We start from the raw sequence: 27147 nt of genomic DNA on the forward strand, positions 1-27147 counted from the left end.
TGTACGCAAAAGTAAAGCCAAAATCTTTGTGGGTAAACAGCCACTTACTTATTCTGTAGAATAAAAAGAGAAGTAGAAAAAATCACTTTGCTAGTTGCACAACTTGTAAAAAAAATTATTGTGGCTACCACATGTGTTTGCCACACAATTCGCTGCTGCAACTCCCGCAAAATTCGCACTTCCAGCTATAACAGCAAAAACATCCACAAAAGAAAAAGGCTGATTTCTCTGACGTCGGCTTTCAAAGCAATTGCAATGCATGGACACCGTGTGCACACACATATTTACACACATTTACATATTTACAGTGTGCACACATATGCACACATGTGCACACTGTATCGTGTAGGCTCCTCTCCCAAGCTGGCTTTTTACCACAAAAGCCCAAATCCTCGCGACAGCCTCTATTATCATTGTTGTAAATTAGCTAAGCCGTAATCAGAGTGACCTTAATCAGCTAAGAACACACAGCCTTTGTCTCCATGTGCCAAGCCAGAAATAAAGCAACACTACATAGAAACAGAAGCTCATACCTGCTGCTTTGTCTATGTTTTCTTTTTCTGTATTTCTCTGTGAAAACTACGACAATGCAAAAGAGGCGCTAGTGTGTGGAATAAATCGCCAAACAGCCTCATTTATTAAAATATATCAAAACACGCTAACAAATCACTAAACATCTATTAAAATATATTAAAATCTGCTTACATGCACAATGAAGCCATATCACACAAAAAAATATAGAAGGAAAAAAATGTTCAAACTTCCAAATGACCCTTTCATTCCCTTTTAAATTTCCTAACCGGAAACAGTAGTTACAAGCTCCCATGTCTTTGATACCTTCCGGGACTCCTATATGAGCTTTGTATGTGATATCGCTTTGGACGTCGGTCAACAAAGTGTTTTCGTGCTGTCACAGTCAAAATGCCATCACTATTGCTGCTGTCCCATCTTCGTCATTGCATCTTACAAGAAGTTGCTTCGTTCACGAGCTGGCACGGAGAGCATGCGCACACCCTCCCCCTCCCCTTTCGCCCCCGATAAGCTTTTGCTTTTACCTGCAAATCTGGATTAGTTCTTTAGTGCATTAAGGCCTTTAATTTCCCCACTGAAAAGCGTTTGTCTCTTCAGTCTTCATGCGGCTGTCATCACGCTGCATTCTTCGGCATCAGTCATCGTCGTGGCGCGATTACATCCATGTTAAAGTCCTTCTCTTTATTACATGTCATGCTGAAACCAAAGCACGGCAAAATAACAAATGAGAATGGTCCATTTCTTAGCTTGCAGTACTGCTTACAGTAAACAAGAGGCCTCGGAGCCACGTGAGCATTGCATGTCAATACTGCATTTCCAAAGCATTAGAACTCTGTGACCTCCCAGCTTATGCGATCATAAATGAACAACTGCGCTTATGGTAAATTAAGTGCTTAAAAAACTCAAGTGACAGAAGACCACTGAAAAGAAAAAAGGAAAACAATGTTCTGTCAACAATTTCCAGAGTCATTCTCACTGAGGCCCATCTGTAATCTCTTCTGAAAAACATTATGTGCCTTTACTGCAAGTTGTGACTTAATCACAACTTGCTTTGCTACTTGCTTTGTCAAGGTAACAACATTGATTGGCAGTGGTCAAACGAGGGACGCCTCAAGTTGGAGCCAATGTTGCAGCAAGAGTCTCCGCTTAGGTGCTAATAAAAAAAATTAGACATTTACCAGCCTTGCAGCTTTGCCGAGGTTGCTTCAACAGCCTGTAATATTGCTCATTTATAAACAGTTTAGCTGAAGTGAAAATTCGTTGCAGTCGGCCTCTAAAGTGCCGGTCTGGTGACAGCCACCTTCAGCACTGCACAGCAGCTGACTTTTCTCTCTCGCGAAGCAGATGGCGCAGAATCTTGCCACTGATTGTCTTGGGAAGCTGATCCACAAACTCCACCTGTTCAAAGAGAAGTCGATGTTACATTGACCAAGTGCTTTGAAAACTTTATAAATGTTTAAATAAATAGTGCAGTACAGATGAAGTTATTTTTCTAGCACTTCAATATTTGTGCAAGCAAAGAGCAAAAATCGTGGGGCAACCCTTGGTTAAACCTCTTCTTTAAAAACACTATTGAGAAACATTAACTTAGATTAATTTCTTTATGGCACATGTTGAAATAGTGTAATTTAACCTAGTCAGCAGTGCTCAACTCATGTCCTCTTATTAAGGAAGCCCGAGACTGCCACCAAATTTCTCAATCAATCATTTCCAAAATTTGCCACGAAATACATTAACGTTTCACACACTTTTGCCACACCGTAAGGTGGTGTGCAGTAGGCAGATAACTGGTAGTCTGCTATTGCGCTAAATTGGTGCCAAGGGAAGATAAGCACAGTTGAGGATGGCAGAGAATCAGGTCGTCTAGTGAGATCAGGAAATCTGCAAGGGTAGGATGGAGTAAGCCAACGCAACGCAAAGTGCAATTGGAGATTGCTGGGAATGGCCTTCACTGCGCAGTGGACATGAAATATGCTGATGATTATGATGTCTAAAGACAGGCTTTCTGGGAAATTAAAAGTTAGGCCAATGCACTTCGTTTGTGGACGAGTATCTCAAAGATGATGCTATAGTCTCTGGCTGCCCACTAGATAGACACGCTTAGAGCATACTGACCGACTTTGATTCTGAAACTGCAAAGGAACCAGTGAAACAACAAATTGAGAAGCTGAACTAGTGAAATTTAGTTTAATGGCTAAATTGATTTTAAAAAATGCAAATGACTGTGGCTCACTTTGCGAGGGTACTTGTACGGAGCAGTGTGTTTCTTGACGTGCTGCTGTAGCTCTTCGGCTAGACTGTTGGGGTCACGCGATTTGTAGTCCGGATGCAGTACGACAAAGGCTTTCACAACTTCTCCACGATGAGAGTCCGGGCTGGCGACCACAGCACACTCCACAACCGCGGGGTGTTCTATGAGTACACTCTCGACTTCGAAGGGCCCGATGCGATACCTGCGGGATGCAAACAGAAGTGCAACAAAAATTGAGTTTTATCCCGCCCATGAACTATATTAACGTTTAGTATATAATACCGGAAATCTGAAATGCTGGTGCTTTAGGTTCTAGTTTAACCGGCATGCTCGTTCAGCTTTAATGCTCTAGTTCAACAAGAGTGCACACGACACTAAAATTGCAACAGCTGTGTTCTACTTGGCTGCTGGTGTAAAGGTGCTTGCAGCAACGATTGTTGACATATAGCAACTGTTTCATAGCTTTTTTTTTTCCCTTTCAGTGATGACAGTGCCATGCAACACAAAACGTTCCCAAGATGTCATGGTTCAGCAAAGTGTCACGAGATGTCTCTACTAGCATTGCTGCCATCTGGTGTTCCACTGTTTTGCAAACAGGCATATGTAGTGCTATATTGATAGCTGAAGCACTCTAACGAACCACAAAAGCAACTTTTCACCACCTCAGCCACAAAAGCTGTAACAAACGGTAGTGAAAGGAATTTACAAATGTTCAGCTTATTCCTCAGTCATCTCTCAACTGCTATGCTACTTGCTATAATTGTAATCTGCAAACTAGATTGGTATGGGTAGTGATTCTGAATTCCAAGAATAAAATAAGCCACACATTAACAATCTTCCAATGGTCAAAGTTTAGTGTGGCATGGATTTTTCAATTGATAATTAAGAGTTTTGAGATTAAAAACTTAGCACTGTAGTGGTGATGCGTGGAATGGGAATTCCTTAACATCAATAAATTGCACATTTATTCTGTTGCGGTTGGCAGCTGAAGCACCCATGCTGTGCATTACACATGCTTTATATGATGGTCCGATAGTTTTGCAAGTTGTTTCTGCCATATCATGGTTACGGTATTACTCGATTACTTATCACTATCGATCTGGATCTATCTGAAACCCCTTGGAGGCTTCAAAACGAAAATCACTGCTAGATTCTGTATTTTGGATGGATGGCCCTGGGTGACCCACCCTGCTGAGATGATGACGTCATCAGCACGGGAGTAGAACCAGAAGTACCCATCGATGTCCATGGAAGCACGATCACCGGTGTAATAAAAACCATTTCGAAAGGCAATGGCGGTCCTCTCAGGGTCATCCTAGAAAGTACAGTGAGGAAAGGATGCTCCACAGTTGAAATAAACATCTTGGAGGGTATGGTCAAAGCTCTACGTAACAAACACGAATATAAAAAATTATTGAATATAATAAAGTAGACCTGCAATAGAGTTTATCCACTCCAGCCTAAACTTTTTTTTTACCAATATAAGCATATACAGTAGACTTCCGCTAATTCGACTCCAGTTAATCAGATTTTTCGGTTAATTCAATCGCGGCCAAAGGTCCTGGCTGGTGCCCATGCATATGTGTGGGCCCAAACTGCTGCTATTTTGATCCTAAAATCCGCCTTTGCCAGATAATTCCAAGTTGATCAGTCAGCACGCAAGCACTCGACCCCTATGGTGACCTCGGTAGCCACCCCTTTAGCAGCAGCGTCTGTCCCGGCGAAGCTTTGTGAACAATGAATCTCTTGCCAAAAATGCTTTTCGGCCCGCCCTAGAAAAAATTTCAACCAATAACCGCAACCCACAATGCTCGATTACGCTATTTACCCTATCCTAATGCACGCTTTCTTTTTAAAAGAAAATTGAGCAGAAAATTGCCAGCACAGTGCAACTGGACACAAAACCAACACTGCCTTCGCGACATTATCATGCCTTGCTGCAAAACAAGTGTATTGTGGCGAAGCTGATTTTGGAAAACCGGGTGCCATTGTGCAACAATTTTTCTTGCTAAAAATTTGGGTGCGAGCTAGGTTTCTACATTGTTTAGGAGCTTTAGCATCATTTTTACGTTAGTTCACTACTTTGGACACATGGAAAGGGGGTGCATGTTTAACTCGGGGACGTGTTTGAATTTGTCACATACTGCCAAATGAATCAGCAATGTGTTCTGGTGTTTCTTTTTTTCATCTTGTTTAATTCGACTGGCCGGACAATTTGATAACTTTCGCTGGTACCGTCGGAGTCAAAATAACGGAGGTCAACGGTAATATAATAAAGTAGATGTCAATGTTTATCACTAATAGCAGCATCTAATAAATACCAAATATAAGAAGGTATTTGTGCATCACATGAAACTTCACTATGATGAGGCTCAACTGTACTGTAATTAAAAACAGCTTGCAAAAGTATCTCGCTTCAGTGTCGTTAACACAACATGCTTACAAAAAACTCACCCTGTATCCAGCAAAAAGCCCGAAGGGGTGCTTCTTGCTCACGTCTACAGCGATGAGGCCAGTCTCGCCGACAGCCACCTCTCTCCCTTTCTCGTCATGGATCTGAAATACCATGTGGCATCAGACGTTGCAGTCTTACGCTTAATGATGACAGTGGACGAAACTTGCATGTCAAATATGCACTGTATGCAACTGCACTCGTTGCTGTTATGACCATCATGACATTTAATGTCATAAAAACGCATGTGTTGCACTAACTTAGATGTTATGGCATTGAGCTTAAAGGTCCTCCACACGTTTAGCGGCATTAACCTTGCCCATGTAGCAAGGGTATTTCTACGTGTGATGGAAGTGGCAGTTCATAAAGTTGCTACATTGCCGAGGAGATCACAAAATATTTCAGATGCCTACCTAATAGCACAGAAATGTTGTTGCAAGCCAGTTTTCACAGTTGAGATTAGAACCGTAATTCTGTGAGAGATAAGCTCATAAAGTAGACTCCTCTTAAGGCAACAGTGAATTTTACAAATACCATACTTACCCAGTTCTAATGTGTCCCCAAATCTAACACATAAGCCTATACAGTAGACTTTCCTTAAGGCAGCACTGAATTTTACAAACACCATATTTTCCAGATTCTAATGTGCACCTAAATCTAACACACGCACAATTTTTGTGGGCTTAAAGAAAGAAAGAAAAGTGCGCCTGAGTGCGACAAGCCACTGATTCACACACACAAAAAGATACAGCATGCCCCCTATGTTCACGATCAGAAAAAACAAACAGAGCCTAAACAGAGCCCATCCTAGACAGAGCCTTCTATACCAAAACAAAACTACCAGAAGCAAAGCAGAATCATGAATGATGATTGCCAAGCTTCTTGCATAGCATGAAGATATTAACGGTACTTGCCTGTAGCAATATGTTTCGTGGCGGAATACCCATGGAACCAGGTTTTATTGGATGATGCCTCGGTGAAGCACATAACACCACCTGGAAGTTAAAGCTGTACATTAGGAAGCTCAATCAAGACTAAGAAACTACAGCTTTGTATTCAAGGATGTTTAGACCGAAACAAAACGCAGCATACTTAGGAAGAAGTATTGCACCACACATTACTCTTTATATCTGTGCAGCAAAGTTGAATGCTAAGGCATCAGTCAAAAACAAAGTAGAATGTCATTACATTGCATATCTGTCCTTGCCTTACTAAATAAAAAAGAAAACTGAGGGTGAGCTTTGACCATGGATGCTTCGAAAGAAGCATTCACTGGAGGGGTTGTACACAATTATTCTGGCTCCGATACTGGTTGGATTCAACTTTGTAGTATAAGTACAAAACGTAAAGCTCAATACTGAAAATGTAATTCATTTGTCCTGATCATGCAGTGGTTAAACTAGTTTGTCCGTGTGCAGCATGTATGGCTATTTAGCTCTTCTTGCAAAATTTTTGATGTGCAAATTGTAAAGACACTGTTATTTTGTCAGAGACATGTCTAATGGATGTCTAATGGACGTCTACAAGATGTCCACAATATTCTAAAAAGTGAAAGACATGTACCGTTTCCGTCTGGCCGTACACTTCCCTGATCTCAACTCCGGTTAAATTTTGCCACTTCAGCATCACCTCTGGGTTCTGCAGAAAAGAAGTTGTATATTTGATGATGGATGCCACTCCAACAAGAAGAAACATGCGCACTCCTGCACAGACATTTTCATGAATATAGTGCATCAACAAATATAACTTAATTGGGTACTTGTGGCTACTCAGGAACACTTATTAACATTTAAGAAATAATAGTATGACATGAACCAACCATGTGTGATAGTGCTTTATCTGTGGGCTTAGTAAAGCACCAACGAGTGGTCTATTACCACAATTTGCACTTGCGAGGGTGGATCATGCATCACTGCAATTGCAATCAGCTTTTATAGTTACTTCTACAAGCAAGTAGAACGCCTAATAGGTATACTGTACACATAAGGAGGTCCCTTGGACAGACTGAGTTGGGATCTCGTGTACATAATAGCAAGAACTAGTAAACAAAGCAACAGCGAGAACAAGTAGAAGTTTCAAATGTAAAACCAACAGATTTAGTTATTAAATGTCACAAATGTTCAAATTATTCGAAATAAACTGGCACGGCCACAGTGTATCAAATGCTTAACCGAGACAGACAATCATCCCAAAATCAAAGCTCTAAGATTTAAAAGAATAAATGAATATAGCAAGTCTTGATGCAAGATGCAAAGGTGCAACACACTGACAGATAAAAACCTGTAGTCTTGAAAGAAAGGCTTGATACAGTGTAACAGAGGGATTTCTTTGGAAGTGTCTGAAAGAAAATTCTTGAGTTCTCTCTGAAACTTGTCATTCTTACAGTGAGACGTCCTAACAAGAACGTGACTTACTGAATAATGCCATGAGGAAATGCAATGCTGCCATGGACTGGCTAAACAGTTTGACCGATTCATTCATTCACGAGGTTCAGCGTCTCGAAGCAACACTGGCTGAGTGAGAGACACTGTAGTGGAGGGTTCTAGATTAGTTTGGCCAAATGGGGTTTTTAAACCCCTTAAGGGCTATCTTTCTTTTTCTTTGAGAAAACTACCATGACGGCTTTCTTTCGCTTCTCACTTGCTTTTTTTTTTAAATGTGACATGCCTAGTTAACATGGTTAGAACACAGAACTATGTCTGCAAATATTGTGGGAAATAAAAATCAATAAACATGATCATGAGAGAAAGCCTACTGCCATCTACGTTGTGAGGAGGGCTTGTCTTAAGCCAGAAAGTGATGGTCACTCGTGTTGAGCCAAAGTAGTCAAGGTCCCTTAAAGGGGCCCTGAATTACACCGTGGGCTTGGTGAAAAAACGCAGTCCGCGGACACCATACGCTGCTGTGAACATCTTGGCAATATCTTACAGTTGTGTGCAGCACATGAAGCTCACAAGCAGAGTGTGAAACCACCTTTTCCTCAAAAGCTCGCTTTTCAACACATCCTTTTCGGCTGCTTTATTTTGTCACACAGCAGGTTTCCATACAACACTGCTATTGGCCAATAAGGTGACATCAATCAAGAAGGGTGTTTGGATCAGTGCACTTCATCCTAACTGTTACTGTGCATATTTGCCGATGCAGTTTATTAAACAGGCTGGACTAGGAGAACTTTTGTTTTTGAACTTCAATAAGGATTGTGAACTTCCTAAAGAAGCCGACTATCGTCTGCTCGTGCTCAGCCATGGCCCCCTGTGTAGGAACTAAAATTTGGCCAGACTGCTTATTGGTGTCGTAGGTGTTGGGTCTCGCTAATTTCACTTAGTTCTGAACACTCAACTAGCCTCAAACCATACGAAAATTAAGGTGAGACCACACGCATGCTTGCCAGCCCGTGCTCACTCCTGGCCGCTCCTGGCTAGACGCGTTGGCAGACATCGCTTTGTACTGAGCTATTGACAGCGCTTCAAAATGCGCAAGTCGGATCTGGCTACTATCCGTCGGTCAAGCTGATGCAGGAAAAAGCCAGTCCACACCATGTAGCACGGTCAGACTGGAGCATATGAGTGTGAACGCACATTTATGCCTCATCATGCACAAAGCAAATGCCGCACACACGCACTACAGTTGCATGTGGCTGTCGTCTGCTACATAGCGTAGATACCGTGGCCGCCGCGGGGTGCTGTGACGAGTCCACTGGCTTAGCACACTGCGGCCCGCCGAGGACAACCGCGTCTGGTGCATTGTAGGTGCCAAAATCAGAAACAGGGGCGTTTACGTGAACATCCAAAATCAAATATGAGCTGCGCACCACGGTGACGTCGAGTAGGCGGAGCGTTGTAGGCATGCACCGCTCCACCGCCCTCTTTGCAGTGCAAATCATTGAAGAAGGAGTGGAAGCACCGTGAACGGCATGTTTGATTGCCAATAACTCCGCTTCTGCTGAACGCGTCAATGAAATTTTTGTGGCGTAGTATTTCTGAAATAGTTTAACTTCAAATGCACTTCTCCACTTCAAAAAAAGGTGGTTCAGGCGCTCTTAGTGGGGGAACTCCACTTCAAGGCCTAAAATTGGCCCAGAATATGTATTTTCAGTTTTTTCCATTATGCGCTTCCAACACCTATCATTTCCATAAGATTTTACAAGTTTTGTACCAATAAAGATGCTTTGGAATGTTTTTCCTCAATTTCTCAAAACAATTTTCATGCTTTCTTTGTTGTGGAGGAGCAACATATATTGTTCTATTTAGGCTATTGTTATAAATTTTTTTCCCATAGAAAGATAAATAGATGCTGCGTGTTGTGAAGTAACTTTTGTTATAATACCTTTGTGAGCAAATTTTCAAAATTAACTTTTTTTTTCTAGTATCAAGGTGGGCATTATTTATGACCAAGTTTGACAACCTATAACTGCACTTCAAGATGGCCTACAACAAAAATTAATAGCTTATAACAGACTATAGACATTTAAAACCTATTCCGTGTGGTATGTTCTACCATGCAAGTCGCTGTTAATTAGCTAATTAGGCCCTAAACAAAGAGCATCCTGTCTTAAACATCATAAAAAATATTTACGCTAGGAAGATAATAATTGCATTTCTTGAAATCAGCTGGTAAAAAGGTATGCTAACAGTGCAAATTTCATACAAACTGTTTAAAAAAATAATTAAGTTATTTTAAGTTTATCGTCCCCTCTTAACAGGTTTAATGGGCACGTAAATTTAACTGCATAAACATGCCTTTTCTTTCTTTTTTTTTTTGCATTTCGTCTCACTTAAATACAGTAGCTGCAGCTAGAAATGAAGCCCATCAATTCGTGCTTGGCAGTAAAATGCCATACACTCTAAAAAAAACGATTACACCCTTTTGGGCTCATTTTGTCCCCAAACAATTGACCATCATCAATCTCACGTGCCTTTCCTTTTCTAATGCCGCATGCCCTGTACTTCCAGGTCAAGAACGGCGTGCACATTATCAGTGTGGGATAGCATTCTTGACAGGGTAGTGAAGAAGCACAGAGTGTTCAAGAAAGCAGGCGCAAGCCAGACAGATGATGATCATAGCGTTTGGGGACAAGACACAAAGCAGCAAGCACAGAGTTTGCCACACGCCCCAAGACACAAGACACAGCCTAGACGCCAACCTTCAAGAAGCGAAAAAGTGATGAACTATCGGCGTCCGCCACTCGGCAACAGCCACCTGCAGCCCGAAGACTGGCTGCTCGCCACCGAACTACTCTCTCCAGACATCCACTGACCAACAAATGGCACCACCGGAAGTGGTTGCATGCCGGCCAATGAGATTGTAACACAACCGTTGGCTTCCATTGGTTGCCCGAGTCAAGCGTCTCTGGCCACAACGATTTCTTGCGGGCTGCTTTGGCGGCACAGTCGGCAGCGTTCACCCACTCTTGCTTGTATGGATTGTAGGATGACGAATACGCGGTGGTGCTTTGCAATGAATTTTCCACCGGGGAAAACTTGTCGCGTAAGTTCGCTCCATGACCACAGGCCTTAAAGGTCGTAAATGTTTTCTTTGAGAGTAGCCACTGAACCGCCGCCATTTGGGTTGGGCCTTCGGATGACACGAGATATTGCATACGAGACATGTGCGAATTTCATACGCTGCACATCGCTCACCATGGGCTCTCCTGCAGATATGCAGTCGACGAGGCTTTTAAACTGGAACTGGGAGGAGTCCTGCTGAAGCAAGGCACGGTACACAGTCGGAGGAGCGCACAGCTTAGTGATGGGGTAGTACCGCAGAACCTGCAAGACGCATTCAATGGCTGCGTTACAGTAACTGACGAAGAGCTTCAACGATTAACAGGCGCAGCAATGAAAAGTGGCAGTGAATTTCACCTGGTCACTAATTAAAGTCCCGCCAGGATGCCAAAAGGAGTTCGAGGGCGAAAAAGCTACAGCTAACGAAAGTCAAGAAAGGAGCAGCCACATTTGGTGGTGAAATGGAAAGGGCGTGCATAAAAAAATGTGCTGTCAAATTTTTGCCTGACTTTAAATCACTGAGCCTTTAGTTACTTGTATTTATATACTGTGTAGTGAGTAGCTGCAATTATTGCGTGTTTAATTCTGTTCAATTATGGTATGCACCTAATTTTTTTTTATTTGCTGATTATGGCAAGCTTGTACACATGCAAAGGCGGGTCAAATGTTACAATACGAGAGTCTTAAATGAATGCTACTTCAATAAATAAGTGTGTCGTTTTTTTTCCTGTTTTGGAAATGTTGTACTGTATTACGCCTTTTTAGATTTGAGCACTTGCATCGTGGCCGAACTAAGTTAACTGCTTGGAGAAAGAACTATAGGAGTAGGGGTAACTTGCTGTGAATGCAGGTGTAATTGAGCAATTAGATAAAGCGACTGTTCAGAGAGCTAGAAAAGGCAATTTGACGCAAGTGACAGTGCCTGACTGTGCATTATGTGGCAACTTGAAAATCAGGTAATGTTAGCCCAGTCAGTCTGGTTTGACACCAAGCACAATGCCTGCAACCAAGGCAAGAAGCATACCAGAAGTGAAATATTTCTGCACAATTGACATGAATCACAGCTAGCGTGCGACTTCATGGTCTCGCAAGAGCAGGAATGAGAGTGTTGCATCATGAAAGTGTGCCCAGTTGTTGTGGCAACAAAGGACACCATGTGATGTTCCCTCTCCAACCACGAGATGCTGCTAAAATGCTTTTGGCCCCGAGTGAGCACCGATTACAGTCACGTTTTCCTGGGTGTGGAAGAGTGTTAAGTTTTGCCTTCTGCGGCTTCTTGCCCTGCTGGAAAGCACGGGGGAAACTACATTGACTTACAGCGAGTGTTGTCGTGGACAGGAACTTGGGCATCTGGGCTTGGAAGAAACAGGCCCCCATGAGCCAAGTAGGGAACGTGCCCCATGCCGCCTTTGCCCAGCCAGGGTCCGCGATGCACCACACGACATCGTGCTGCTCAGGACTGTGCACGTGGCTGCATTGAGAGAGAGACCCAATAGCATGTCAAGACAGGCTTGGTGTCAATTAATATCTTACTTTTGCAGTTGCAGACAACATGAAGACGACACACAGATTACATATATACAATGCACAGAATAAAGCCCTTTCTTCGCACCTACTGCTGCTTTTTTAGGCAGCCCTACTCTTCGAGGAGTCGCGGCCACCTAGTTCCAGTTTCGCCTCCATCTTGTTTCGGTTACGCTGCTTCCGAAAAAAAATTTCTGCACTGCTGCCTCCGATCGTGGCCTTCCATGTTATTTCAGCACTCGTCGAGAACACACACGACCAAGCAATATCCTCACTCATCCATGTTTCCCGAGCTCTCTTGGGTTTTTCAGGGCACGACAAAGCTTCACTGAAGTAAAATTATGACTACCCTGCAGCTTATGCTTGCACCACCGGCGGTAGGGCCGTGGAGAAAGTGGCACGGCAACGGGCTGGATGGAATGGCTGGCAGAAACATCATGCCGCCACATCCACTTCTCTGGGTTGATGAAGAAGCGTAAAAGGAAAGGAAGAGAGTGGGTTCACCAGACAAGAGCAATGTGGGGAAGCTTTAGCACAGACGACACACATATGATGCACAGATAACATACCGATGAGATGTAGACGACATACAATGCATAGATGACATGCCAATGACAGAAAGGTGTGATACATGAGACGCGCACATGATCCCGGCTGTAAGTGTCCACAACAATGTGGTGCCCACCACCGATTCGGCGGAAGGACCATACAAAGCCAAGCAGCAGACAATGAGTAATCCCTTCTTGTTTCTTTCAAGCATAAAAGTCAGTTATCATTTGATTCACTGATAAGACCCACAGTTTTCACTAGTATCCGGCAACATTAAAGTCTTCACTAGGCTTCACAGAGCTGGCGAGATGATGCAATCTAGATCTGTACTACACATCGCCTGCAATAAAGATGAAAAGAAAAGGAGAGAGGCTACTATCATAACGTATAGTGTGTACGAGCTCACATGTGTGGCTGCGTCATGAACGACTGCGGGCCAAGTTGAAGTCACGCACCATGCCGTAGACAAGTGGGCGAGAAAGTAGCCCTGCGTGTGCTCCACCATCTTGGGGGGACCGGTCGTGCCACTTGTGAAGAAGACTACGGCTGGGTCGTCCGTGGATGTTGCGTCGCCCTGCCAGTGATATGCAAAGGCATTGAACAATGACTATAACAAACATTGCCTGTTACGACAGGAGGTGGGGGAACTGAAGTGGTCCCAATCAAGATGTCTGTCTCGTTAACACGCTGCAGAAGACCCAAGCGGATGAAACGAGGTTGCCAAGACGATGGTTAGAGTGACAAAGAGGAAAGAGATAGAGCTCGAAACGACTACATCCAAGGAACACTTGAAGCCAAAGACTTTACAGCAAAAGATTGGGAAGGAAGACTAGGATGGTTCTTGGCCGCTCTCTGAGAAGAGATAAATAATTAAAGGCAGGCAATCAAATTATGTGCTTTTAACATGCCAAAACCACAATCTGGTTATGAGGCACACCTTAACAGGGGACTCCGGATTAATTTTGATTACTTGGGTGCTTTAACAGGCACCTAAATGCAAGTACATGAGTGTTTTTTGCATATTACTCCCATCGAAATGCGCCCAGCACAGCCGGGATCGAATCCATGTCTCGAGCTTAGCAGTGCATTGGCAGCCACTAAGCTGTCATGGTAAGGTCAGACCATCTCTTAGAAGAGAAAACTTAAACATACCTCATGCTCAGAAGAGTTTCGAAGCAACGAGTCAAACAACTTCCAGTCGTTCCTGTGGAGAAAATACGTAGGATAATTTTGCTTTAAACAAGCTATCACAGTTTTATTTAACATATGCGAAGCATTAAAAATGACAGCTATTGAAAAGTGTCAATGGTAAGACCTGGCCTATCTTGTGCAGTATCAGGAAATGAAAGACTGCATGGCGACTGGTTGGCGTGCCATATATAATATATTAATTTATATATTGCTTTTCTTTTGCATTTACCATTTTGTGGCTTGCCTTTGCTGCCTCTGCCTGGATAATACCATGCAGTGTTGTACAAGCTACAGCGCTCTGCCGCATAGCAGGAGAAGGAACTTGTAGTAAAGAATAAAGGACAGGCAAACATACATATTGTTGACCACATACTCTACTAATGGTCTGGATAATTTAGGCCATCTGTAATTGCGAAGAGCGATATTTATTTATTATACATACTCGCAAGCGCTGCAGGAAGGAGTGGTATATTCAGAGAAAAAAATATGCAGAAGAATGAAATACAAGATTAACAAATGGCATGGTAAACAGCATCCTCGAAACTTTAAGCATCTGGGATAGTGGCAACTGATGCAGGTAGGTAGTTCAAGCCATCGCATGTGCGAGCTAAAAACGAGTCGTACTATGTGTTGTCATGACAACATGGCACGAAAACTTTGTGTAGGTGATCAGTGCGGGATGAAAAGTAGAAAGGAGGTGCTAAAAGTTTTGCTTTTAGGACCGGGTTCTGGTGGTAAGTCTTGTGGAAAAAGGCAGATACGAATGTGTGTGCGACATATCGAAAGACCTGGTACGTGAACTGTTTGCTTCACGAGTGTAATGCTGGCATGACGAGAATGATTAGATAGAATGAAGCAGGCCGTGCGGTTCTGGATGGCTTTGAGGGAAAGGGTTAGCGGTGCTTGATAACATTCCCAGATGGCCGAGGCATATTCTAATTTCGAGCGAACAAGTGTTGTGCTCTGAAGAATTCTTGAGACGGTTTGTAGCATATAGTGTTGACAATGGGTGGCATATTTCTTTCACAGTATTCTGCTGACTGCATCACCCCAAGCTTTAACTCCCATAATGCTACATGCTTTTTACGAGGACACAATCAAACACGAGTGCTTGTGCTTACATGTGAACTGTTTCATTGTGCAAGCTCTTTCGCATTCACCTACAGCCATTATGAAGTCATGCACAAAAGTGGCAGGCTCCTCGCTGTGCCGCAAAAAAGTTTCCCATTTGACCCTTAACATCTAATGTAGTAATAAAATAGTTGGAAGGTGATTAAACCTCTAGATGATGTTGATCAGTGTCTTCCTGAGCGAGTTTGGGGGTGAGAATCGGATATTCTATCGCATCACCAGTGACGCAATAGAGCAGCGTCGGACCAGTTCATTTTTTTTTTTTTTTTTTACCGCACTATTGTCGGGATCAGCCCACATATTTAGGCTGCTCTACCTTTGGGATTGGCCCTAATTTTTTAAACTCCTGCACATAACCATGAGAACGACCCGCATTTTTAGACAGCACTATCTCTGGGATCGGCCCACATATTTACCCTATTTGCTTGAAGATAAATTGATTTCTATATATCAAACTCGCCGATATAAAATATTAAAATTCAAATACAGATCGACTCGCATCATTTAAGAAAAATGAAACTTTTTGAGCATGGCACACTTATTTACCGTAAGCTCGGCTACTAAATCTCGCTAGTCGATGCCACAAGCTGCATCCTCGTTGGAACTGCCAGAGGAGTCGTCCTCGTAGGATGCTTCACAGGCGACCTCGGCATGCCAAACGATCTCGTCCTTGGTGCCGTCGAGCGAGCAGGTTATGCAGCATTTCTTAAAAGCCAGTCTAGAATATCCAGACTGGCTTTAAGAAATGCTGCATATTGAACGTTCCAGACTGACTTTACGGCAGGTGCAATGGTGGTGCTCCATTAGCTTGGTACTTTTGCTAGCTTTGTTCATGAATATACGAATATACATTAAGAATGTCTGGTCATGAGTATAGATCGATTGTTCATTCTGCATAACGTTTTCTTAAAAAGAAAAAGAAAAAATAAAGGTTGACCTATATTTGAATAAATGCGACAGGCTGCACATACCCACGGGATCGGCCAACATTTTTAGACTGCACTACTGTTGGGATTCAGTTAGAAATTCAGATACCTGATACGGAAACGCGATCGTAACTTCCTAAGAAAGACATTTTCTTCAAAGGACCCCTCGCCAGGTTTGGCCATTTTAAACAAACAAGCGTAGCATGTACAGGATGTGCTGACGATCGTGCCTGCATGGTATTATGGTGCTGCGTGCCACCACAAGCATCTAAAGTTTCAAACGAAATGCCACGCGCCTTCCCTTTTGAAAACACCCAGTCCCAGCCAGAGTCACATTCAAACGCACAGATGCCTCTTTGCAGTACACTATGACTATCACTCACTATGATTCATCATCTAATGCGGAAGGCGTAATGCCGCAAAAAAGAAATAGAAGGGAAAAAATTCACCGATTACCATACTCTCTAATGTGAAACTTGAGTGCAGCTCTAACATGAAGAAGTATGCATTTAAATATTTCGTGTAATGATTATATAGGCACACAGTTTATATTAGGAAGAGAACGCTGTGAGTAGCATGGATGGCGCGGACAATGTGTCTTGTGTGGCACATTGCAAACAGAGCGAAGTGTGGAGCAACAGCCCTGCTAATCAGGAGATCGGGAGAGGCAACGCGTGGGTGACACATGGGCAAGATCCACGGTAGCCACTGCAGACAGACTTCCGCTCATGCAGTGCTTCATTTCCATATCTGGTATTGGTGAATGCGTTCGCCGCATGCGTTACGGATAGCGTCATTGGTGAACAGACGACAGCGTGCTACTCTGACACCATCTCGTAGCAGTCGTGGCCGCAGAGCCCGTTGTATGTGGCAATACACATTTCTTCTCACACTTTCACCATGCCCTCCGCCTCCACTTTCTGCCTCAAGGCTCTGCTAAAGCCTCCTAGTTCGCTTTCTTCCTCGTGCTCTCTTTGCTATCAGTCGTTCATCTCCCGCTGCACTTCGCATTTGCTCTTTCGTCTTTCACTGTGCTTGCTCACTCGGTTACGCAGAGGACATCGACGCTCCACGCAGAAACGGCCGCCTAAGAGCTGCATTCTAAAAACGAGGTGGAGCTTGATGCCGCAGCATGTCCCTCGGCTCCAGTATTGCAGAAGTTACGGATGGAATATTGCTCTGGAAGGCCATTACGCGTGGTAACAGGACAGTTAATTTCTTCTATCTCCTCCCATAATCAACCGACTTGAAAGCATTTCAGTGAAATGCTCCTTGGGCGGCATTTTACAGCTTCCAGTGTGCAACCAAAATTTGCAATGGGGCTGGTGAGGGGCGCCTCAGAGGTAATGCATGTGATGTGACGTCTCATGATGCACAAAAAAAGCAACAAAAAGCAAGTCCAGTGCAAATGACTACCTTGCTGGTTCTTTTGAGACGAGCACTTTGTGCTGCACGCAGTCGAAGCTCCCAACTACCTGCAAAGGTAAGAGTCGTTGATTTCACATTCTAAGTGGACCACCAATTCTATTTGCTTTCTGTAAACACGAATAGAATTCACAACCTGTGATACAAGTGTTCTGAATGGCAAAACAAGCTTTTACAACTTTGCTCAGGAACATACAAGAAAAATTCTAAATTGCGGATATAATGTTCTGCACAACAGCAGACACGAACACATGACAACGAAAATAATAATTTACGTTAAAAGCTGGAATGTGGCCCGGTGTAAAAGAAGACTGTTTGAGAAAAAGCTTTCGCATGTTATACGAACAAAGTAGGATTCCATAGAATGCTTGCCAGGCTACAAAGCAGCCTGCCTCAAGTTTGTGCAGCAGGATATTAATGCCCTTACACTTGCTGAAGGAAAAACCAAAGCAATGCAATTAACATTCCAGCCTCGCAACAACCTGTTCATACTGCAAATAAATTTTTTGGCAACATGAACTGTGATAGCGCAAATCATTTGCCAAGACTGAAGCACTACACCTTCACATGTGTAACCTTCTGCAATTAATGAATGCTCAATAACACCACCCAGAGAAGGAAAAAGAAATACACACGTGCAACCTGCACAAACAACTGCACACAATTCAAATCTTCATAAAAGCAACACACATCAAATACCTCTGAAAACAGTCATTTTCTGTATGCTGAGTCATCATCGAATTCACGGCTGTTTTCTGTTGATGCCGTAAGTGGCTTCATGGTAGAGTGAATTTAGCTTTCAAGTGTGGCTTCACAACAAAGCGAAAAATGTTGCCACGAAGCTATGGCTGAAGCCAAACTTTGTGTATAACCCCTGCAGGGACCGATTATATTCCTTCCAGATTTTGTTTTGCCACCATATCTTTCATCTTCATAATTATAATAAGCGTATATAGCTGCTGAATGGATAAGGAATTTTGTATTCTTCGGTGAGCCTTGTCAACAACTCTCTATAGGAACATCCAGTATGAGAACATTAACAATTTTTTTGTCTAGCGTACTTGAAAAGCATTCCATCAAGCCGCTTGAAAAAATATGCCCGATGTAAGACATTGCAAAAAAGTAATGCAGGAAGTGAACCTGCCATATGACAACATATCGACATAGAGAGCAGACACCTTGCCGTCTGCCTTCCAGCTCGTTTTACAAAAACAGTTTACATGTAAGATTTAAACTTACACTATAGGTCTAATCAGAAGTGTTTCAAGCTTTATGCAGCGTGTTTTAAATATCATTATTGTCATCAGTGCTTTTGCTGTTAATGCAAGTGGATAATTTGCGTTCCCACTTGGCCCTTTAGAGTTCTTGCATCTTCAGCCCAGATTGTTCGTACGAACTCGCAGCGCCTCCCAAGAAAAATACAAGCACTCCAAGAGAAATGATGGCAATCTTACGCAGATGAGTGGCACAAGCAAGCTTTAAGCAAACAAGCAAGTGGGCCTACATAGCAGGACCTCATCGACTGCAGCCATCTCATTCAATCCAGCTACGATGCAGTCGGGCTGAAACTTGGCCACCCGAAACTTGATGTCCTTAGCCGTAAGCATGGTGGTGCAGGTGGTGAGAGTTATGCCTGGAAAGCAGATTGCAGCTGATCACCAACATTGTTGACATACTACAAGAGAGCACAAACAAGACAGAGGAGTGAGTCGCAGAAAGACGGGACTTGCAGTAATTGAGGAAGGGCTGGACACGAGAAGCCTAAGCATGAACCAAATGTTTCAACAAGGGCACTTGTCTTCGTTGCGGCGACAACTCCTCGTCGGAACACTCGGTCCCGGCTGAGGCTTTCCTTGGTCACCCAATGATGATCCTCATCATTACAAACATACATACGAAGACACAAGAAATGATTGAACTCTGTAAAACCTTGTATGCATTCAGTCCAACTAATTGATCAAGACGCTAACGTTAGTTTATGTGGCTACTGGTTGCGCCTGGTTTCTAGGTAAGATCTAGCTTCATGAACTGCTCAAGATTCTATGCACTTAGATTGGGTTGCTCTTTCGTCAGAATGCTACGGTTGTGGGCTTCGAGGGACGCTGTGGCGGAGATTTCCGGGCTAGACTTGGCCACCCCGAGAGTCTATAACCAGCAGCTTAAGAATCGGCGCAGTGGCATTTTTGAGGATGCACCTCAGCGCCGTTTTCTTTCCGTAACGATGCACCAACCTGCCCAAGGCTGTACTTGTGAGAATCTCAGAGAAACGCAGCCGCTGTAGATTCAGTCCTGCAACAGAATGTTTGGCAGCAGAGTGCCACATCAACTGATCCAGTGCAGCGGAAAAGATTGATTGATTGATTGATTGATTGATTGATTCTGTTTAACATCCCAACGCTATATTGGAATTATGAGAGACGTAACAGTGGATTTTCTCCAAATTCTGACCACCTGGGGTTTCCTGATGTGCTTTTAAATTCGACTACACCATTTTTTTTTTTTTTACCCTTGCCAACATGCAGCTGCCACAGCTCAGAGTCAAACCCACAGCTTGGCGCTCAGTGGCAGTACACCATGCAACTGAGATGGATCACACCAAGAGGGCTTATAACAGAATGCAAAGAAATGGTCGAGCGCACCAGCTTTGCCTTGAGAAATTACTTGAAGCAGGAGCCATGACACACACATATGTATAAGTAAATAGACAACACTTCGATAGCACATACAGCGCTTAACGTAAGCGCTAAAGTGGTTTTGAGAAGTCGATTCCACCATGCAGCATAATAAACATAGTGTTACCAACAGACGTGACCTAGAAATATAATTTTCTGGCCACAGCAGCCATGCCTGGCTATATCATCATCATCATCATCAGCCTGGTTACGCCCACTGCAGGGCAAAGGCCTCTCCCATACTTCTCCAACAACCCCGGTGATGTACTAATTGTGGCCATGCCGTCCCTGCAAACTTCTTAATCTCATCCGCCCACCTAATTTTCTGCCGCCCCCTGCTACGCTTCCCTTCCCTTGGGATCCAGTCCGTAACCCTTAATGACCATCGGTTATCTTCCCTCCTCATTACATGTCCTGCCCATGCCCATTTCTTTTTCTTGATTTCAACTAAGATGTCATTAACTCGCGTTTGTTCCCTCACCCAATCTGCTCTTTTCTTATCCCTTAACGTTACACCTACCATTATTCTTTCCATAGCTCGTTGTGTCGTCCTCAATTTGAGTAGAACCCTTTTCGTAAGCCTCCAGGTTTCTGCCCCGTAGGTGAGTACTGGTAAGACACAGCTATTATATACTTTTCTCTTGAGCGATAACGGCAACCTGCTGTTCATGATTTGGGAATGCCTGCCAAACGCACTCCAGCCCATTCTTATTCTTCTGATTATTTCCGTCTCATGATCCGGATCCGCCGTCACTACCTGCCCTAAGTAGATGTATTCCCTTACGACTTCCAGTGCCTCGCTGCCTATTGTAAATTGCTGTTCTCTCCCGCGACTGTTAAGCATTACTTTAGTTTTCTGCATATTAATTTTTAGACCCACTCTTCTGCTTTGCCTCTCCAGGTCAGTGAGCATGCATTGCAATTGGTCCCCTGAGTTACTAAGCAAGGCAATATCATCAGCGAATCGCAAGTTACTAAGGTATTCTCCATTAACTTTTATCCCCAATTCTTCCCAATCCAGGTCTCTGAATACCTCCTGTAAACACGCTGTGAATAGCATTGGAGATATCGTATCTCCCTGCCTGACGCCTTTCTTTATTGGGATTTTGTTGCTTGCTTTATGGAGGACTACGGTGGCTGTGGAGCCGCTATAGATATCTTCCAGTATTTTTACATATGGCTCATCTACACCCTGATTCCGTAATGCCTCCATGACTGCTGAGGTTTCGACTGAATCAAACGCTTTCTCGTAATCAATGAAAGCTATATACAACGGTTGCTTATATTCTGCACATTTCTCTATCACTTGATTGATAGTGTGAATATGGTCTATTGTTGAGTAGCCTTTACGGAATCCTGCCTGGTCCTTTGGTTGACAGAAGTCTAAGGTGTTCCTGATTCTATTTGCAATTACCTTAGTAAATACTTTGTAGGCAACGGACAGTAAGCTGATCGGTCTATAATTTTTCAAGTCTTTGGCGTCCCCTTTCTTATGGATTAGGATTATGTTAGCGTTCTTCCAAGATTCCGGTACGCTCGAGGTCATGAGGCATTGCGTATACAGGGTGGCCAGTTTCTCTAGAACAATCTGTCCACCATCCTTCAACAAATCTGCGGTTACCTGATCCTCCCCAGCTGCCTTCCTCCTTTGCATATCTCCTAAGGCTTTCTTTACTTCTTCCGGCGTTACCTTCGCGATTTCGAATTCCTCTAGACTATTTTCTCTTCCATTATCGTCGTGGGTGCTACTGGTACTGTATAAATCTCTATAGAACTCCTCAGCCACTTGAACTATCTCATCCATATTAGTAGTGATATTGCCGGCTTTGTCTCTTAATGCATACATCTGATTCTTGCCAATTCCTAGTGTCTTCTTCACTGTTTTTAGGCTTCCTCCGCTCCTGAGAGCATGTTCAATTCTATCCATATTATACTTCCTTATGTCAGCTGTCTTACGCTTGTTGATTAACTTCGAAAGTTCTGCCAGTTCTATTCTAGCTGTAGGGTTAGATGCTTTCATACATTGGCTATATATAATGTGCCAATGCAGCAGTTATAGTTTGTGGATGTTTGAGTGAAATGTTACTTGTTTGTAAAGTATGTAAAACGTTGAGTTCCTTAAGAAATTGCATTAGGTTTGTGATTAAAATGTGCAGCACGACGAGACGAAGAAAGAAAAAGAAGACAGCACACAAGCAGTTGTAGGTCGGCAAAATAGATGAAACTCGCTCATACTCACCAAAATTCAAGTCAGCTGGACTCACTCAGGATTGTGCTCAAGGGTTAGTCCGAGTCTGAGTGAGCTGGCTCATGAAAAAGTTTGCCATCCTATGCGCACAGCGATTTCTCTTTTTCTGCCTTCATATGGCTGAGCTGCATCTTTTAATTGTGAATACAAACCAACTGGCCCACTCACACACATTAATGAAGTAGATTGGTTTAATTCCAATTGTAGTTCTCCACAGTTGAAACTGCTCCACAAAGGTCGAACACAAGACAGAGAAACCGAACAACACAACTACTAGCGTATGCGCTGTAGTAGCATCTATTTCTCTGTCCCATCTGTCAGCGCTATTTTATACAGTTGAGAACAGGGAGACCTTTGCCCAAAATGTGTTCACTATATTAAAAGTTTGTTATAGTTGGAGTTGCCTTCAGAACTACCAACACAAAACTCAACAGGGCGCAGACAGACCTTTTCCCCAGCTAGTGACGCAAGTTACATTTAGTGTCAAACTGGTGGTTGAGCCCTGTTGGAGCAGTTTCCATCCAACATTGGTATCCTACAAGTTTGTCAAGCTGCCGAGATAGCTTTAGGTAGAGCCCATGGCACATACGCTGTTCTTGAGTGAGCTGTGAAGCTTAAGGCAGATGACGTCAAGACCACTTGAAGCCGATCCCTGGCTCTTCAAGATGCTTCCAGCTACGGTTCATACTGCTTGTCGTAACCCAACGGAGCAGGGCTCTGGGCCATTATATGTGGGCAGTTCTCTCGTAGACTCCCTGTGAAACATTTTGGTTGTTGAGAAACTGTTCGTAGTAGTCGAAGGTTCGCTCCGAGTGGGTTCACTACATGTGGGCTTGACTTTACTCCACAGTGCTACACCAACTGGCCTGTGCCTCAAGACCACTGAAGTTTCTTTCCATTCCCTAGGCCCCAGACTCACCGCATCTGATGGCTGCTAAGAGAACAAGCCAGAACTCTGGCGTCTTTGGCAGGATCACCAAAAGCCGGCTGTTTTTGCTAAGGCCAAGGTCATGCTTGAAGAAGCCAGCCACCCTGCAATCAAAGTGCATGGCTGTCAGATACTGTGTCATACCGCGAACTTGCAATAACTCAAACATAGGTAAGTGAAGATTCTGGCTGATTCAAACCAGTCACAATAGCCGTGATTGGCCCACTATGCATCCAATAGACAGTAAAGGCGTTTAATTCAAGCAGGCTAAACAGTTTCCACACATGGGAAACGTTAGTTTTGCAGCATAGTTGCAACAACCTCATACTGTAGTCTTATAACACCTGGAGCATCTGAAAGCGACTGCAGAGTGTTCCACGATAAGCTTCCCAGCTCTGTGTCCAGAAAAAATTCTACATGTTTATTTATTTATTTGCATACCTACATTCCCCTGAGGCATTGTTGAAAATTTTTCCAATTTCCAGTGTAAGCGCCCCCCTACAAAACAAAGCAGAGTCGCAACTTGGAAAAAAGTAAATGCATGGACGACGCATGGGTACGCATTATAATTAATATAGATACACTGCATAGTGTAACTACAGTGGCGTACAAAGAATCAATGTACACAGTTAGAAGACATGATAAGCTGTGCACAAGTTCTGCCCCAGCGCATCCACAAACATTTTGATAGTCACAGACACAACAGTATCAGGCAGGGCATTCCACTTTGCAATTGTCTGTGTAAAAAAATGACGCCTGTAATGTAGATGTGCAGCATGAATACTCTTGGATTTTATTGCCATTGTTCCTCCTTCAACATATATATACGGGGCCCGGGCTGAAGGTACCGATGCCGATCAATCGGCATCTCTCTACAGGCAGTCTGTTTTAGGAATGAACACTTAGAAATAGTGCTTCGGAAGTTTCAGAGTGTCCCATCACACAAAGCGCCTTAAATTTGTAACACTGATATCGTAACAATAGGAATTCGTCACAAAGCATATGGAACGATTTCGCATTGCCTCCAGTTTATTAATGTGGACTTCAGTGTTTGGATTCCAGACCAAAGAAGCATATTCAAGTATCCAATGCACGTTAGAAAAAATATAGAATTTGTTTACTGCCAAGTGGAGCTTTCTTAAAATTTCCTTTAATAAAGTTTAAGAAATGTCCTGTTTTTGAGGTACTCCACATGTTTGCTCTCTTTAAGGTCTGATGAGAAAAAAACACCTAGGTATTTTGCATGATCTACCTTTTTGATTAGGATGTTTTCTAGACAGTAGTCGCAAAAAAGTGTTGACTTGCTTCATGCTGAAGTGAATGTGATTATATTTTGCAGTATTGACATCATGTGCCATTTCCGAAACCAATCAAGAATTTGGTCAAGGTCAGTTTGCAAAGGAGAAGCATCATAATAAGTTTCTATGTTCCTATAAATGACAGAATCATTTGCATATAATCTAATGTGAGATGTTATGTTAGACTTATGTCATTGATATGTATGAGCAATTAAATGTAGCCCTAAAATGGACCCTTGTGGGACTCCCAAATTGGCAGTCACAAAGTATGATTTCGAGCTGTTTATACCCACCTTTTGTGAGCGACCTGAAATATAATTATGCACCCTGAGCATATATGCACCCAGCAATTATGCACCAGGAAGGCCAAGATTTTTAGGAGTAGCAGTCAGTGAAGAACAGTGTCAGATGCTTTTTTTTAAAATATAAGAGAATGCAATCTATTTGTTTTCCAATATCAAAACAAGAAAATAAGTCACAGGAAAATTCAAGCACCTGTTTAACACAGCAAAAGCACGCCCAAAACCGTGTTGCGCACGGTTGAAAAAAATTTTTTGTCTCTAAGTGGTGAAAAATGGTTGAGTAGAATACAAGTTCCCATGTGTTGCAGCACACACTAGTCAGGGATATAGGTATGCACTTTTATGCAAATTTACGAGGACCTACCTTATGAACTGGAACAACATTTGTAGTCTTCCAGTCCCAAAGAAGTCCAGTGGAACTAAGGTGCGATGTAAAACATTTATTTGACTTTGTCGGCCTTTGCCCTTGTAGGCTGCATTATTAGTTACTAGCACCACCACTGAATCACCAGACAGCAGTAAGTATGCTGAACCACTGCATGAGTGGCTCCACATTGCGTCTAGTTTCGTTTTCTTTTTTTTTTCTACCTGTGCAATTTGCTTCTGCTTTCTAACACTGAGTTTCACATCTAATCCAGCATCACGTATGTCGTCATCTGATCTTGTGCTAATACGTCACGTATGTGCAAATAACATGGATGCTACCAGGGCTAGGCAGCCACAGCGGAGAAGGTAGCTGCTATTCTATGTCGTCTGAACAGACCAGATAGACCTAGTTTGCTCATGGCCACCCGCTATATATAATGGGCTGATGATACCAAACAAGTATATGGGGTCACATGAATGGCGAAAAAGCTGAATCATGGACACAGCTTTTTTTTTTGTCTGTTTGTTTACTGTGAACAGCTGCACAAAAAGTGTTGCGACATTACTTGCGGCAAACTCACAAGTACAACTGTGATATGCAAACGCAATCATTCATTAATAGCAGAATTATTCACGCTACATGGGGAATAATTGTGTCCAAAATGATGATGTTACATTGCGACTCAAATTGTGAATGAAATTTCATTGCCTTACCTTTGGGAGAGGTTGCTGAGATCAGAAAATGTGTATTTGATATCTGGCTCACCGCTGCTTTCCTTTGCAAACCAGAACGCAGGCATGCCGCCATAGCTCTTTTTCTGCGCATGAAACAGTGGTGACATTTGCTTGTTTTTGATTGTTTTTTTTAATAACCGAAAATAAGTCAAATGTACAAACGTGCGTGTGACAGCTATATAGTTTGGCTTGTCTAGCATACTTCTATAATTCTAAATTATATAGATGATCGTCATTAAACCGATGTGCGTGCACAACATATAAAGGCAAAGCTGTTGACTCCAAGATGGGCCTCAGGAAATATATCTGAGGCCCATAAAGGGATTTTAGAGATAATCAAAGAAATAAAACAAACACAAAAACGCGACGTACATGCACAAACGATATCTAATAAACGCAAACACGTACCTGCTTCTCAGCCGCCCAGAAGTCGATAATGTCTCGAGAAAAGTTAAATTCTTTCGGCGGGTTATCAACAACATCCCAGCAGCCGTCAATGTCGTTGTTACTGCGAATGACAGTGAGAGACACATATGCGAAACAATCAAACGCCCGCGATCGACAGGGAATTAACATATATGTCGACAATGAGACGCGCGCGCTGACAGAATTTTGGAATTACGACACTTACGAAAGGTGCTTGTGGAGACGACTGACAAACCTCACGTGTTCAAACTGCGGTTCAAACTTCGGGCGCCTTACGAATGTTGATGGCAGTAGACGACGGCGATGCAAAACAAAGCGGGCTGAGAGGCTCATCTTGCACAGTCAACTCCGCCGCTATCGGGCACCCACAGTACTCACGTACCCACCGACTGCCGTTCATGTGTTATAAAATACCGTTGTTAAAAGATAAGGCCACTCGAAGCGCTTCATAAATCGCCAACATTTATCCTCGACAGTGCATTCCAACAGCCGGAAAAACATGCGAACGTGGTAAGTGACGTATAGACGCGGAGAAAACGAACCGAAAGCAACGGGCCGTCGCAGATAAACGAAACCACCGTCAATAAAAGAAAACGAGTTAAATTATAACTATTATAGAGACACTTCAGCACAGACTTCTTCAGCCTCCTACAAATCATATTATCCATGCTGCATCAAACTTTATGCG

General features: G+C 43.1%; 1 protein-coding gene across 3 annotated transcripts; it reads right to left on the reverse strand.

Annotated features, from left to right (window-relative positions):
* Window positions 1-607: 607 nt before the first annotated feature.
* On the reverse strand, window positions 608-27023 carry LOC142590094 (acyl-coenzyme A synthetase ACSM3, mitochondrial-like). Of its 3 annotated transcripts, XR_012830036.1 has the most exons (17): window positions 26665-27020; window positions 26442-26541; window positions 26013-26116; window positions 23324-23436; window positions 18999-19117; window positions 17476-17534; window positions 13964-14015; window positions 13267-13385; window positions 12056-12209; window positions 10874-11002; window positions 6798-6872; window positions 6149-6229; window positions 5237-5338; window positions 3970-4097; window positions 2765-2984; window positions 1710-1929; window positions 608-1227 (listed from the first exon to the last, which is right to left on the reverse strand). XR_012830036.1 is itself a non-coding variant. In XM_075701946.1 (16 exons), the coding sequence occupies exons 1-16, from the start codon at window positions 26790-26792 to the stop codon at window positions 1834-1836; spliced, it is 1779 nt and encodes a 592-aa protein (XP_075558061.1). In that variant the 5' UTR covers window positions 26793-27020; the 3' UTR covers window positions 608-1833. The 3 variants fall into 3 exon arrangements, 1 of the variants encoding a protein (XP_075558061.1); XM_075701946.1 differs by having other exon boundaries at window positions 608-1929; XR_012830037.1 differs by lacking the exon at window positions 3970-4097 and having other exon boundaries at window positions 608-1929; window positions 26665-27023.
* Between the last annotated feature and the right edge of the window lie 124 nt (window positions 27024-27147).

This window comes from Dermacentor variabilis, chromosome 8 (assembly GCF_050947875.1).
Source record: "Dermacentor variabilis isolate Ectoservices chromosome 8, ASM5094787v1, whole genome shotgun sequence".
NCBI lineage: Eukaryota > Metazoa > Arthropoda > Arachnida > Ixodida > Ixodidae > Dermacentor > Dermacentor variabilis.